Source organism: Chamaea fasciata, unplaced genomic scaffold (assembly GCF_029207755.1).
Source record: "Chamaea fasciata isolate MVZ Bird 193981 ecotype frontalis unplaced genomic scaffold, bChaFas1.0.hap1 SCAF_11, whole genome shotgun sequence".
In the NCBI taxonomy this organism is placed as follows: Eukaryota; Metazoa; Chordata; class Aves; order Passeriformes; family Sylviidae; genus Chamaea; species Chamaea fasciata.
The window spans coordinates 3415798-3428905 of NW_027094096.1; the positions used below are offsets into that span (position 1 = coordinate 3415798).

Consider the following 13108-nt stretch of genomic DNA (forward strand, 5'->3'; position numbering starts at 1 on the left):
GCTCTTCAACACCAAGGGTTGCCAGTTGCTGCGTGGATGGGTGCTGGATTTGATTCTCTGATGTGTTTCCCACTTTCAGTCCAGTGAGGATGCTTCCCTGGCTCAGCTCAGCTCACCTGTGTGATGGAGGCAATGAGTAACGCTCTTGAGGCTTGTGTATGTTAGGACAAAAAAGATTTAAAAATAAATGACTAGGGTTACTTTTCTACCTTGGTGGAGGTTCTGAGGGCTTAGTGCTGTACAGGGATGAGGCAGGCCAGTGAAAGCGAATGTCTGGCTTACACAGGGTCAGGGCTTAACAGAAATCAGTGAAATGTACTAAAAATATTTCTCACAATTCCTCGACAGGCACGGGTAGTGATGGAAATCTAGCCGGTGCTGCAGGGCATGTGGGCCAGCACTGAGACCATTAAGGCTGCTAAGAGGAGTGACCAGTTCCCTCAATAGCTTCCCCTGGAGCCATCAGATTACACGCCTTGAATGCTGCCTGCTCTGCTGATTGACTGCACGTTTGGAGGCTGCCAGAAAACAGCTTCTCCTTTAAGCATTTCCACCCCTGTTTTCTGGTGCAAACTTACCTCTAAATTGCAATCAGCTGCATGATGATTTGCAGCTGCCCCTGTGCCCAGGGAGGCCTCTCTGAGCATCACCTGCCCGGGGGCTCTTGGGCTTCACTCAGTTTCCTGCTTCATTCTTCTCTGGCTAGAAGTGTGTAGGTAGGTTTGGGGTTTAGTTTCTGTCCGTTTGTGTTACGCAGGTCATTGATGCTTTAATCTTTGTGGGCAGGCCAAGAAAGCAAAACGCTTGTTTATTGAGAGGACTGCAGGGGTTCAGAGGCTCTTTTTTAATGCCCATACAACTGAATTTCTTGGCCTGTGCTTTTTATTTATAATAGTAATCACGCAGTTTCTTCTCTCTATTATTTTATTCTGTCTTTGCAATGCTCTAGTCCTGCAATAGTGCTGGTTTATTCATACTCCCAAGTGTCTTGGGAGTGCTGTCACAAGCTGCAGCGTTTGAGGGCAGTTTTAGAAGGATGTTGAATCCCTTTTAATAAGAAGGAACAAATTATCACAAAAAAACTCTGTAAGATGTTCATTGTCTGTTGTGGTTTTGTGACTGCAATGAGGCGACTGTGTGGGGCTTTGGAGAGCAGAAATTACAAGTGTGATGTTTTCTGACACGGCTGCCTTGGGATGTGTGGCTTCTGTTGTGACAAGTCACATTGTGTTAAGTCAAGATCAGGTCAGCCCACAAGGTGATGTAATGCTGCAACATTGGGGAAACAACTTAATGGGGCAGAGCAGAGAGGAATTCTTGATTATTCAAGTGCTGATTTCTGATACCACTCCATCATTTAGATCGATGTACAGAGAGGAGCATAATGGAAATATAAGGCTACTCTGAGGGCTGGCAATTGGGACAGGGAAAAATGGACAAACAATCAAGAAACTACCTATGAACTAAAATAAAAATCACCGACAAAACCCCAAAAACATTAAAAATGGAAGTTCCAAACAGTTCTATATATTGTGGATTGTTTTAGCTTAGGTCCAGTACGCTTCTCTGCTTCCTTAAATGGGAACAGCCTGTGTAAATTCCCAGTCAAACTCAAAGCTTGACCCAGCTGTCCCTTATAATGAGATGCTGGCAGTAACAAGCTGAGCAGCTTCTGATCTTGGGCCTTCAAGTCTTAACACAGCACTCCCTATGCTGCCCACCCCAAGGGGAAGAAGGGGAACATAGCTGTGGATGAATCTATGTATTCTTTTGCTCATCCATAGGCTTTGCCCTTCACATGGTGATGGGTTTCAGGCTGTAGCCTGGGCTCCTCTTGCTTGTTTTTAATGCAGAAGTTCCCTAACTGGAGCAGAGACAATGCCCCAAACCACTGACGTATGGAATGCTGTAATGGCAATGGGCTCTGTTTTGGGAATCATTTTTGCTCTGAACTGCCTATTGCCATCCAGTGCTTTCCTGTTTTGACAAAAACTTAAACCCTGGCTCTTAATCGTGATGCCTCTTGAGTGCACAGCAATAGGAGCACAGACATGGCTTCTATGTGCATTTGTTAGAGCACAGTTTGTGCACTGCCAAATTAGAGAGATTCCTAAAAGGCCCATCAGGGGGCTGTACCCAGAGGGGGTATGGTGCAGAAAAAGCTCTTTTATTTTGAAAGAGAAATCAGAAGCAGTGAAAAATAGATCTTCAGCTCATTGCCCTGAATGTGAATTCTGGAAATCTGATTTTACCCCACCCAAAATAAGAGGAAATGAAGTTTTGTTGTGTGGTACCACGATTATGAGCACTGTGATACAACACAGAGAGACTTTAAGAGGGAAATAAACAGACTTTGAGGACTTTAATGAGAAAGTCTCCCCCGGATGTGTACCTGACAAAGCATGGACATACAGCAGAGACCAGCCCCTGCCAGGGGCTGAACTGCTGTGCATAAGAGCATAGAAATAATCTCTGGAACCTCTGGCAGAAAACATAGGAGAGAGGATCTGTACTATGGTCTGCTCCCTCATTTCTCATCCTCTCCCTTATCCACATGTCACTAACACTGCTGAAAATGCTTCTGCTCCTGTGTTAGGGTTGTACAGGCCTGGCTTCCATGCTATCAGGAATCAAATGATGCCTGTACCCAAAATTTGCTCTGATGTCCCAGGAATTAATAAGAATGAAGCCTGTCGTTGTAACAGCCTTAGGCCAAGGTTCTGCTTTCTAGTCTTAAACAGAATAATTGTGCTATCATCTTTTTTGTAAATAACCTAGACTTTACCCTTGACATTTTCAGAGCTGTGGCCCAGTAAACTTGATTTTTACTGTCACCAGAAGAGCGTGTGTTCCCACTGGGTCTTTGCTGCAACTCGTCTAGAAAAAACAGGCACTGCTCAGGTTAATTTGAACACGGTTCATGCTGTCCCTCAAGAGATGGTGATTTGTGTCAAAGTATTGGCAGTGTTCTCTTTGTTTTAGGAAAGTTAAGTCCAGGAATAAAAAACCAAACCAGGCATGGAGCAGCAGCACTCACAGCTGCGTGAGCATTGTGTGCTGGTCAGTTTTGGAAGGAGGGTTTGGCTAATGGCCATCTACAGGAGAAGATTCAGCATCAAGGCTGGTCAGCAGGCTTTCTGCTGATGGGACATGCTGTGGGCTGGGGGCAGAGGGAAAGATCCTAGAGGGAATACTGGACCTCAAGATGCCAAGTTCCTGGCTCAGTGAAGGATGCCACTGAAGGTCAGTGGCAAAAGGAAGGGGCAGTAGTGATAGAGATGAAAAACTGGCTGTGCCCATGGGACCAGTGCTTACTGACCAGCTGATCTCCCAGTCACTGATGTTTTTCTGTGTGTGGCAGCCATGGGAGAGAGAAGAGAAAAGGGGAAAGGGATAAAACATACCTGCAGCATGCATTAATGACTACATTCTGTAATAGAGGCTGTGAGCTATGTGAATGTATCTGTGTTTCCCCCTTTAAACCAGTAAAAGTTCAATGAGATCCGGCAGTGGTATAGAGTTTTCAAAGTTTCCTGAAGTTCTATAAATTTAATAAAATCAATCAGCCAGGTAGAGGAGAGTGTGAGAATTCTTACTTGTATGTTTAGCTGAAGGGAAGAATGTTGTTACCACATTCTATTCGGTTGGGAACTGGTACCAATAAATCTCTGAAGGGAAAAGGTTTATTTTCATGTTAAATACCAGAAGAGGACCTATTAGTCACAAAGCTGCAGGAATAGCTCTCTAGCTGAGAGGATGACTCAGTTGTAGTGATATTATTCCCCCTGCCCCCCCCCCCCCCCCCCCCCCGAAACACTTCATAGGAAGGAGTGAAACTTTCTGTGAATGGAGGTGTGAGTGGTTGTATGTGAAATATGAATCCAGTACCTGCTTGTCCACTTCTGTCCTTACCACCTTGCAGTTTTCCTTGCCTTCTCACTGTTTTCTAACGTTTCTGGCCATAATCATCCACTAACGTGCTGCTTTCTTACACGGGCAGGCATCAGAGGTGGGAAGAGGTGCTCTGGGATGAATGCTATATTCTGTCCTATGGGGCATCTAAACTGAATGCTTGTTGCCTTCGTTTTCCCTGTCCTGTCGCAGGCTGGAATAAGCCCATCCATCACCTCTCCTGTTGCCTTTGACATCCTTCCACTGAAGCTGCACCCGTTCTCCCAGAGCACTCCCACGGGGCTGGACTGCGTGGGCTGGAAACGGCGCGTCTCCGCTCCCGGTGCGTACACCATCCTGCCGGGGGGGGCTGGGGAGAGGGCTCAGCTCTGCTCTACTGAGCCTGGAAACCACGTCACCCTAACCTGGTCACGGTGATTGCTGCATCCATGTCTGAGCAGAAATCTGCTTTAGAGTTGAATCGTTCATGTGCTTTTCATATTTGGGGTGGTTTTCTCCCTGAGCGGATGAACAGGTGGCTGTTTAAAGGCATGGTCAGCTTTCCAGTGAGGAAGAGATCACCTGTAGCAGTGGTAGAGTTCTTGATGTAGAAACATTGTGTTGTCTCCTGAGAACTCTGTCCCACCTACAATGATGTCACCTATTTCACACTCTTGAATTAGATTTCTGCAGAGGAAATAAACTCTGCCTTGTGTTCGTTGGAGAGCACTACAGTGGGTACGGTGAGGTTCCTCTCAGGTTGCTAATTAGGCACTAAAGCAACTAAATGAGCGTCTAGGGACAGAAGTTTCCTGTACTTTAAATCCCCTTAAAGAACAAGTATGCTGTGTTTTCATGAGGAATGCACAAGAAGTATCATGTCTGCCTCATTTCCGATGACTGACACTTTCTCAGAATTAAAATGTAAGTTGCGCAGATTATTAAACTGTGAGACGTATCTTTGCCAGGTTTTTAAATTCTCCATCTGACAGTGCCTTCCCAAACACTGCAGATATCTCTATCAGAGCACTTTGGGCTGGAATAAGAAAAACAGAATGCAGAGGAGTTGTTTGGCAGTTAGGAATCTAGCCAGGAAAAGCCGACCACAGTTGGGTGCCAAACTGCCGTTTCTGCCTCAGAAGGTCTCTGTACCATCGATTAAACCCTGCTGGAGTTACCTAATTAAGGGACAATAACATTGTACTAATTACATCAGAGTTGAATGGTCATAGTATTTTGTCAAGCAAGACTGGTTTGTTTTCTGACGCTTTGTGCAGCTCCTGCACAGAGTCGTGAGGCTTGATCTGGAAATAAGAAAACTATTTATTATTGTGGTGTTGAGAGCCTTGCCTTTGCTCTCTCAGCACTGAGGGCTTTGATCACTTGCTGTCACAAGCATCTGGTGCTGCCCCAATGCTTAGGACCAGCTCCCTGGCTGAATTTAAAAAGCTGCAGCTTTACTCCTTGGAAATCCCAGATGGAAACCCATCATTGTCAAGTTGTCTGTGCATCTCTGACATCAGCTGAAATCCCTGAGCACTGCTGTCACAGGAGTACATTCTGAGTCACAGCTGAGACAAATTTCATGGTAGTTCCCAACTGGGACATGAGAGAGTTAAAAAATATGTATGAATTTCTGAGACTGAATAGAGGAGGTAAATGTATGCAGACTGACCAGCTGGCAGTGCTGTAGGTGTTTATATGCTGTCTAGAAATGGGGCCTGCCACCTGAGTCATCTGTGATTCACACAGTATTCCTGAGATAGGTACAAGTGAATTTCGCACCATGACCTAGGCCCAGACCCCAAGAATTTCTGAGTAAATGTAGCAACATAAATGAAATGGAGCAGAATCATTTCTCCATCACCAAAACCATGCTCCTGGGAAATGAAACTGATGGAAAAAGGAAGCAGAGGTTCTTCTCCCACAGCTATCTCTATTAGCTGCTGCTTGTGGGCTTCATGTGAAGCATTTTGGGGGAGATGGATGTGGGAATGTGTCCTGCCTGAGGTAGGATGTGGATGAGAAGAAAACTGCAAGGTAATGAAGTAATATTCTGAAGCTGATGGATCGCTTTTAAGATTGGCTACGTCCTTGAGGCAAAAGTAGAGCAGCAGAATGCCCTCTTTGATTCTTGCACAGCTTCGTTGTGATACCTGTTGGTTTTGACTGAGCTGTAGGGCATGTAAAACAAATATAAAATAAATGGTCAATTAATTTGATCTAATTTTAAGATTTCTAACTGCAAAGCTACAACTGCTTGTACTAATGGCCCCCGTCTATGCTTTAGTCATAAAAGACACCAGATATAAAATTACTGTGCAATATCCAGTGCTACTCGATACTTCCACGTTGAAAACACGGATAAATTTCCCAGTCCCAAAGTCTGCACCTTGTGCAGGGAATACTGCAGAGACTGAGAGGAATGGAGTATGGAGGCATCTCTAGTTCTGCAGGTGTGAAACATCATCTGCAGACGGTCCCAAGAGGTGCCCTGCACAGCTCTCAGGCTCTGTCATGCACCTCCCCAGGCTCTGGCGACAAGAGCTGGGCACACACTGACTATCCTAGGTCAGACCGCGTGGTTTTTTGCTAGAACAGCCCGAGTGCGGAGAAGTTTCACTTTAATGCTGTACCTGCCGCGCTCGTCACGCTCCTCTCGGCAGTGGGAGCCCTCGCTGTGGCTGCCCTGATGCCGAGCTGGCGGGACTGGGGCAGGCTCCGAGCTGTCCCCGCAGCGGGCAGGCAGTGCCACCTGTCCCTCGGTCCGCCCAGAGCTGTCCCCGCCTGTCCCTGTCCCTCGGTCCGCCCAGAGCTGTCCCCGCCTGTCCCTGTCCCTCGGTCCGCCCAGAGCTGTCCCCGCCTGTCCCTGTCCCTCGGTCCGCCCAGAGCTGTCCCCGCCTGTCCCTGTCCCTCGGTCCGCCCAGAGCTGTCCCCGCCTGTCCCTGTCCCTCGGTCCGCCCAGAGCTGTCCCCGCCTGTCCCTGTCCCTCGGTCCGCCCAGAGCTGTCCCCGCCTGTCCCTCGGTCCGCCCAGAGCTGTCCCCTCCTGTCCCTCGGTCCGCCCAGAGCTGTCCCCGCCTGTCCCTCGGTCCGCCCAGAGCTGTCCCCGCCTGTCCCTCGGTCCGCCCAGAGCTGTCCCCGCCTGTCCCTCGGTCCGTGCCGAGCCGTGCGGCACCGGCAGGTGGCTCCGGGCGCTGGGAAACGCGGCAGGGACGGGCTGCGCTGGGACCCCGCCGGGAAAGGCTGGGCTGAGCCCCCTGCAGCACTCCGTGCGCACACACACATACACACACACCCCTAGGGCAGCAATTTCACCGTCCTGTTCAAACAGCTGGAGCTCCTAAAGAGTTTGGAACAGCTTTCTTGGCTGCACCACACGCTTCAGCAGGTGAATATCAGTGTCTTTCCCCTTTAGTTCAGCTCATGAGTATCAGTGTCGTCAGTGCTGGTGAATGTCAAGTGTCTTTCCCCTTTAGTTCACAGAATATTCTGATTTGGAAGGGGCCCAAATGGATCATCAAGTCCAACTCCTGGCTCTGCCCAGGAGCCACATCGTGTGCCTGAAGGCTTTGTCCAAATGCTTCTTGGACTCCGGCTGGCTTAGTGCTGGGACCACTGCCCTGGTGCCCGACCACCCTCTGAGTGAAAAAACCTTTTCCTAATATCCAACCTAAACCTCCCCTGCCACGACTTCAGGCCATTCCCTCGGGTCCTGTCAGTGACTGCCAGAGAGAAGAGATCTGTCTGTCTGTCCCTCTGCTTCCCCCTGTGAGAAAGTCTGACTGCACAGGGCCTCCCTCAGTCTCCTCTTTTTCTGGTTGTCTGGATACTCCCATGTCTTCATTTGTACCTTTCAGTATGTTCCTTACTGCCAGTTTAGGAAGCAAGCCACTTCCTAAAGTAGATAGAGGAATGCTTTTCTGCTCTTTTAGCAGCCTCTGAAGGCCTTTTGACACAGGAAAACCTATTTTGACCTATGGCACTAGGAAAGGGGTGGGAGGGAAGGGCCTGCTATGTACTGGGGTGAGCAGCAGCAGGATAGTGAGGCTTTGGGTTAAAGCAGTGGACCAGCATGTTTGTCTTGTCGGCTGTGAGACCTGTCTTCTCCTTCCCCATCTCTCCTGAGTCTGATATTTGTTCATCCTATAAACTGAAGACTGCCTAAAATTGGGGATGTTGCTGGGAAGCTGTTTGGACTGTGGCTGCAGCTGTGAGAACGTAGCTGCAACAAGGCTGAAGGCAGGAGATGGGCAGTTCTGGGTGTGAGAGCTCCCTGCCCACAGGCCTAGAGCAGAAGGGACATTCAGAGGAGGTGCTGCCATTTCTGAGCTTTTCCATGGGGACTTTGCAGCAGGAGGCAATCCCAAGGTGGCACAGTGACAGACAGACACAGGTAATTGTCTGAGAACTGGAGTTTGTTGACATCTCTGCTCTCACTGCTATCCCTGCCTCTCAGGCAGAGACTTTTCTGTCCTCGTGCCAGCATGCTGCCCTTTCCCAGGTATTTCCCTCATGCTGCTTCTCAGAGACTCTGGAAATTTTGGATAGGGACAGGAACACACACATGACCATAAACCCCCAGGGTCTATCATATCCTCACAGGGGGAAAAAACTGTAACCTGTGTATTACAAGATAGGTTTGTAGCTGTGCCATCTCACACCTGTATTATTTTAAATCATTATCCAAATACAGACCAAATATTTTTGGCAACTTTCCACGTGTCTTGTCAGATTAGAACAGCCTCAGATCTTTGAATTTTCTGCTATCAGATGTCTACAAGAGATGCCCTGGAGTTACACCACGGAGCTGTGGTTGGTTGTGCCAAGCAGAGAGGCTTGAATTCCCTGTGACTGATGTGTGCTGATGAGGAACATACTGGTGGCCTTGGAAATCTTGCAACAAGAATAGGCGAGCCAAGTTCTCAAGGGCTGAATCTTTTGTGGATAGGCTAGAAAACAGTGACCACTTAGTGGTACTGAGTTATCCTCTGGCCTCCCTGGTGTAGTGGAAAGTATTTCTCAGAGGCAAAGGGTCTGTTTGTTTACTCAACATCATGTGGACAACTTTCATCTTCTTTTCCCAGCTATAGATGTGCTCTTAAACTCACACTTGGCAACGGTTTATGTGAAGATGTTTGACAGCCACTGGAGAAATCTGTTCAAGAGGGAAAATATTAGCTCAAAACAGGACTTCATTATGTCTTATAAATATTTAGCAGTCCTGTAGTTCAGCAAAACAGCAAGCTGAGTTATTTATTCCATTTTTGTCATTTTAGCTCTTGAAGAAAGTGGTATGCAAGTTCCCAGAAGTGCATCATGGTAGCTGTAGCATGAAATGTCCATTCCAGCCCCATTAACTAGAGGAGTGTAATTGAATTTAAGTGGCTAAAAAAGAATCACATTGCCTCCTGTATACTTTTCACTTTGTCTCTTAATCACAGAAAGATTAGACCCACTATGTCAATCTTGGTTCTGTTTAACCACAGCCACAAACATTTGCCCTCTGTGAGGTCTTTGATAACGTGCTCACTCAAAGGTTTTCATCCAGTCTCAAAAGCAGGGCCTGGTGGTGGCTGAGTTCCTGAAAATTTATCTTAGCAAGTTGAGTTGGGTTGTGTGTATTAGCTACTGAGGTGAAAGATTTATCATACCAATAAAAACCTTCTGTGGGGCAAAGAGAGAAGAAGAAGGTCCTAGGAAATCCTGTATGGTTCTGGTAATCATTGTTCAAAGCTACAAGATCACAGGGGAAGCCAACAGAGGCTAAAAAGCCAACAGCAGGTATTTAGGATCAGGTTGTCCAAGGGTAGCTTGACTGCCTTTACCAGGCTGTGCAGCGAGATCCTTAATCTTCAGTTGGAGTCAGTTACTGCTACATCCACTTTAGATAACTTCTCTCTCTAATGTCACAGAAAAAATAAATCTCCATGTAGATTTTACAGCAAGAAAAAATAAAAATCTGTAGTCAGGGGGAACCCCTCTATGATGGGTTGCAGTCTTGAACTCTGACAAAATTTTTGCTTTCCACAATTTGGCTGTGTAGATTTTTTCTTCTTTCCACTCTACTAGAAAATTCCTCTCCAGTGCATACATACAGCAAACACCTTTGCTGCCTGAAGAGCTGCACTGACTTTCTTCTTCTCAGTGCTGTTCTCCACATCCACAGAACAGCTGCATTCATCTTTGTTGTCAATGTTTAATCTGCCGTTCCCTGATTATTGTGGTCAAGAAGAGTTTCTCTCCAGTTGGACTCGAATGCAGGCAGTTCTGGAAGAACCAGATCAATGCAGAAGAGTGGTTCTAATGCAGTCCAATTGACATTTCCATTTTTCTGTTAGGAAGTATTAGATATTTTGGTCTAAGTAGCTACATTCAGAAGATAATTGAAAGAATAATTTTGTTACAGAGCACTAGAAATGTCATCTTTGTTACTGCTGCAGAGACCTATCTTTTAAAGAATAACTGAAGTACTTAAGGACTCAAAAGTTGGCTCAGCATTATTGGGTGCTTTGTGATATTCTCGAGTGATGGCGTGTGACATTTTTTTCCTTTTAGGAAATACTCAGTAAACCAGAAGTGTTAAATTGAAATAACTCCGCTACTGCATGGGTAGTGAGGCAAACTCAAAGGGGTCTCTGTTAGAACAGGCTGTGATGGCCATATAACATGGACTTATTTACTTTGCAAAGAGCTACCTGACATGCAAATTGTAAAAGAAGTGTTTTCAGTTCTTGTGTGGAATTGGGTTTGGATTTGGGTGTCTGCAGGCGTGTTCACTCCCTGTGTGACAGGAGCAGTGTGGGGTTTTCCTTTGTGGCCCATGTGGGTGGCTGTCCCTCCTCCAGATGTGCTGGGGGAGCTCATCTCCTCCTTTGCTTTGGTCCAACCCCTACTTTCAGTCTCAGCTGGCTAAACTTTCACCTGGCCTGGGTAATCCCACGCTGAATCAAGCTACTTCTGGTCTTACACTCTTTTCTGCTGCACAGGGCACAAAACATGTCTCTGCCCTTAAGTTACTCTGATAGTCGGACAAATCTGCCATCTGCCAGGTCTTTGAGCAGAACAGCAGCCCAGAAATGTCCTTTATTAAAAAATCTCTGTGATGCCTCGAAGCTGTTGTTAAAGTGCACAGGGATTTCTAAATTCTCAGGAAACTGGTATTCTTTCAGGATCCTTCTTACAGGGACACAGGCAATCCCCAGTTAGGTAATGAGAATATAAAACTTTCTAGTAAACAGTAGTCAGTGATGCTGTTTCAGTTGGGGCTGAGGTCTCTTACAAAGATTACGCATGGAAATAGGGATCATACCAGGTCTGCAGTGTGGGAGCGGATGCTAAATGATTTTTCAAAAATCCCAGCTGCAATCTCCTCAAATCTCAATCTGTGTTTTTCTGGCTTTAATTTCATTTTGAATTCTTTTCCTGAGTACTTACAAAAATAGTTTTTTAATAGCAGCAGCCACAGCCAGTTCTAAACACGATTAGTTTATATGTTAAATCCTTTCTGAGTTCTCAGGGGAAGCAGATAACACAAGGTCTCTCTCACTTGGGCATTTTTAAAATGCATGAAATTCTACTATTTCCACTTCTTTATTTTTAATCTGACAGTTCCGCTAAATTAGGAGGAGAGATCCCTGTCTCACCCCTTGCTTTCCTAATGCCTTGAAATCGGCTTTAATAAAAACCAGCCGCTGGAAGCTGCGGCTGAAAGCGGCGGAGCTGCCTCAGAGGGAGCCTCCTTAGCGGACCCCTATGATGTCAGGATGCATCGAGGCGAGCGGAGAGCAGGCTCGGGATCCAGCCCAGAGCTCCGCCGGCGCTGCCAGGTCCCGCTGCCCCGGGAGAGCTCCGGAGAGCGCTGCCCCATCCCTCCCGCAGCCCCGCAGAGCCCCCGGCTCCCCGGCTCACCTGCCTGCATGAGGACCCAGCAGTGCCCCAGCGAGTCCAGCGGGGCACACAGTGCCGAGAACTGCAGCAGCAGCGGCAGCTCCGGGCTCTCCCCGGGCTCCGATTCTGACAGCAGCGGGGTGGTGTGTGGTGGTGGTGGCATGAGAGGCGTCCTGTCCAGGTACTGGAGCTTGGAGAGTCTTCACTCTGCCACAGGTAAGGGGCTCCTTTTCCCCTTTCCCTTTCTGCTTCTTTTTTTTTTTTTTTTTTTTTTTTTTTTTTTTTTTTTTTTTTAATTAGATGCTCTATGATATTGCACTGACCTTGAGAAACCAAACCAAACCTTCTGGAAAAAGTATGTAATTTGGAAATGAAGTCTCTCAGTCTTGAGAAATAACCAAAGCATTCGGTGTTTGCTGGCTATACCCTCTGCAGGCTTACACCTAAAGCAAAACAACACAGACCGTTCATAGACTTCTTAAGTCAGGAGGGGAGAAATAGGTTTTTAATGGCTTTGGAAACAGCGCGTAGGCTTCTACCTGATTAAAGCTGTCCTTGCCTATTGGAACATTCCTCATTTCAGTTTAATCACATAGAGCTGAACGTAGAGTTGATATTTCTCTGTGTAAATACCGGTGTAGAGTATCACTGCCTCTAGAAAATGCCCAGGCGAGTGCTGTGCAGCAGATGAGGGCTAGGTAGGGTTGCGCTGCTGTGCACTGAAGGAGGGAAAGGCAGTTCCCTGAGCCAGCTGCTCAAGTTCAATTTTTTGCTTTCCCATCCAATATTTAATGTCTTTCTGAACCATAGATTTTGGAGGCATGTTCATGTAGCCTGGACCTGCTCTGACTCGGCCGGTGTGGATCTGGCATTCTGGTTTTCAGTTACTGATGTGCCTGTTTAGGGTTTGGATGTCTGAACTGCAAGCATAGTAAAGAAGCTTTCTCATTCCCAGCTGATCCCAGCAAAGGAGCCTGGCGATGATGTTTACGGCCAATGACTGCTGAGCTGTTCAGCTGTTGCTGTTTAGAGAGATTTTTAATAGAGCTGCAGTAAATTAGTTTCTCTCTTAGATAAATTCAGACAAGTGCCTTCATGGCCACCAGTGACTGCCATTTCCTTAGTAAAAATACCCAGTGCTACCAGCTAGAATCAAGGCTTGGGAAGAATTCAGGGTGCAGTTCTGTGTAATCTGCTTTAGTCCTGTGTACTTTTAATTATTGAAAGGTTTTATCATTCCATCTGCTGCTGTAGATTTGGAGCTGTTTAATAAAACCTCCATTGCTGCTCTGGAGTCTCTGCTGAAGTGTGACTGCACAATCACACAGG

The 13108-nt window shown here is 46.9% G+C and overlaps 1 protein-coding gene across 2 annotated transcripts in view; it reads left to right on the plus strand.

Annotated features, from left to right (window-relative positions):
• ARHGEF4 (Rho guanine nucleotide exchange factor 4) overlaps positions 1-13108 on the plus strand; it is a 119188-nt gene that overhangs the window by 8095 nt on the left and 97985 nt on the right. Inside the window, exon 3 of one of the 2 annotated variants that reach the window (XM_066193984.1) lies at positions 4105-4234. In XM_066193984.1, coding sequence (XP_066050081.1) covers positions 4105-4234 — 130 coding nt within the window. Of the gene's footprint in view, positions 1-4104; positions 4235-11717; positions 11996-13108 lie in introns of those variants that run through there. The other variant, XM_066193985.1, reaches the window with a different exon arrangement.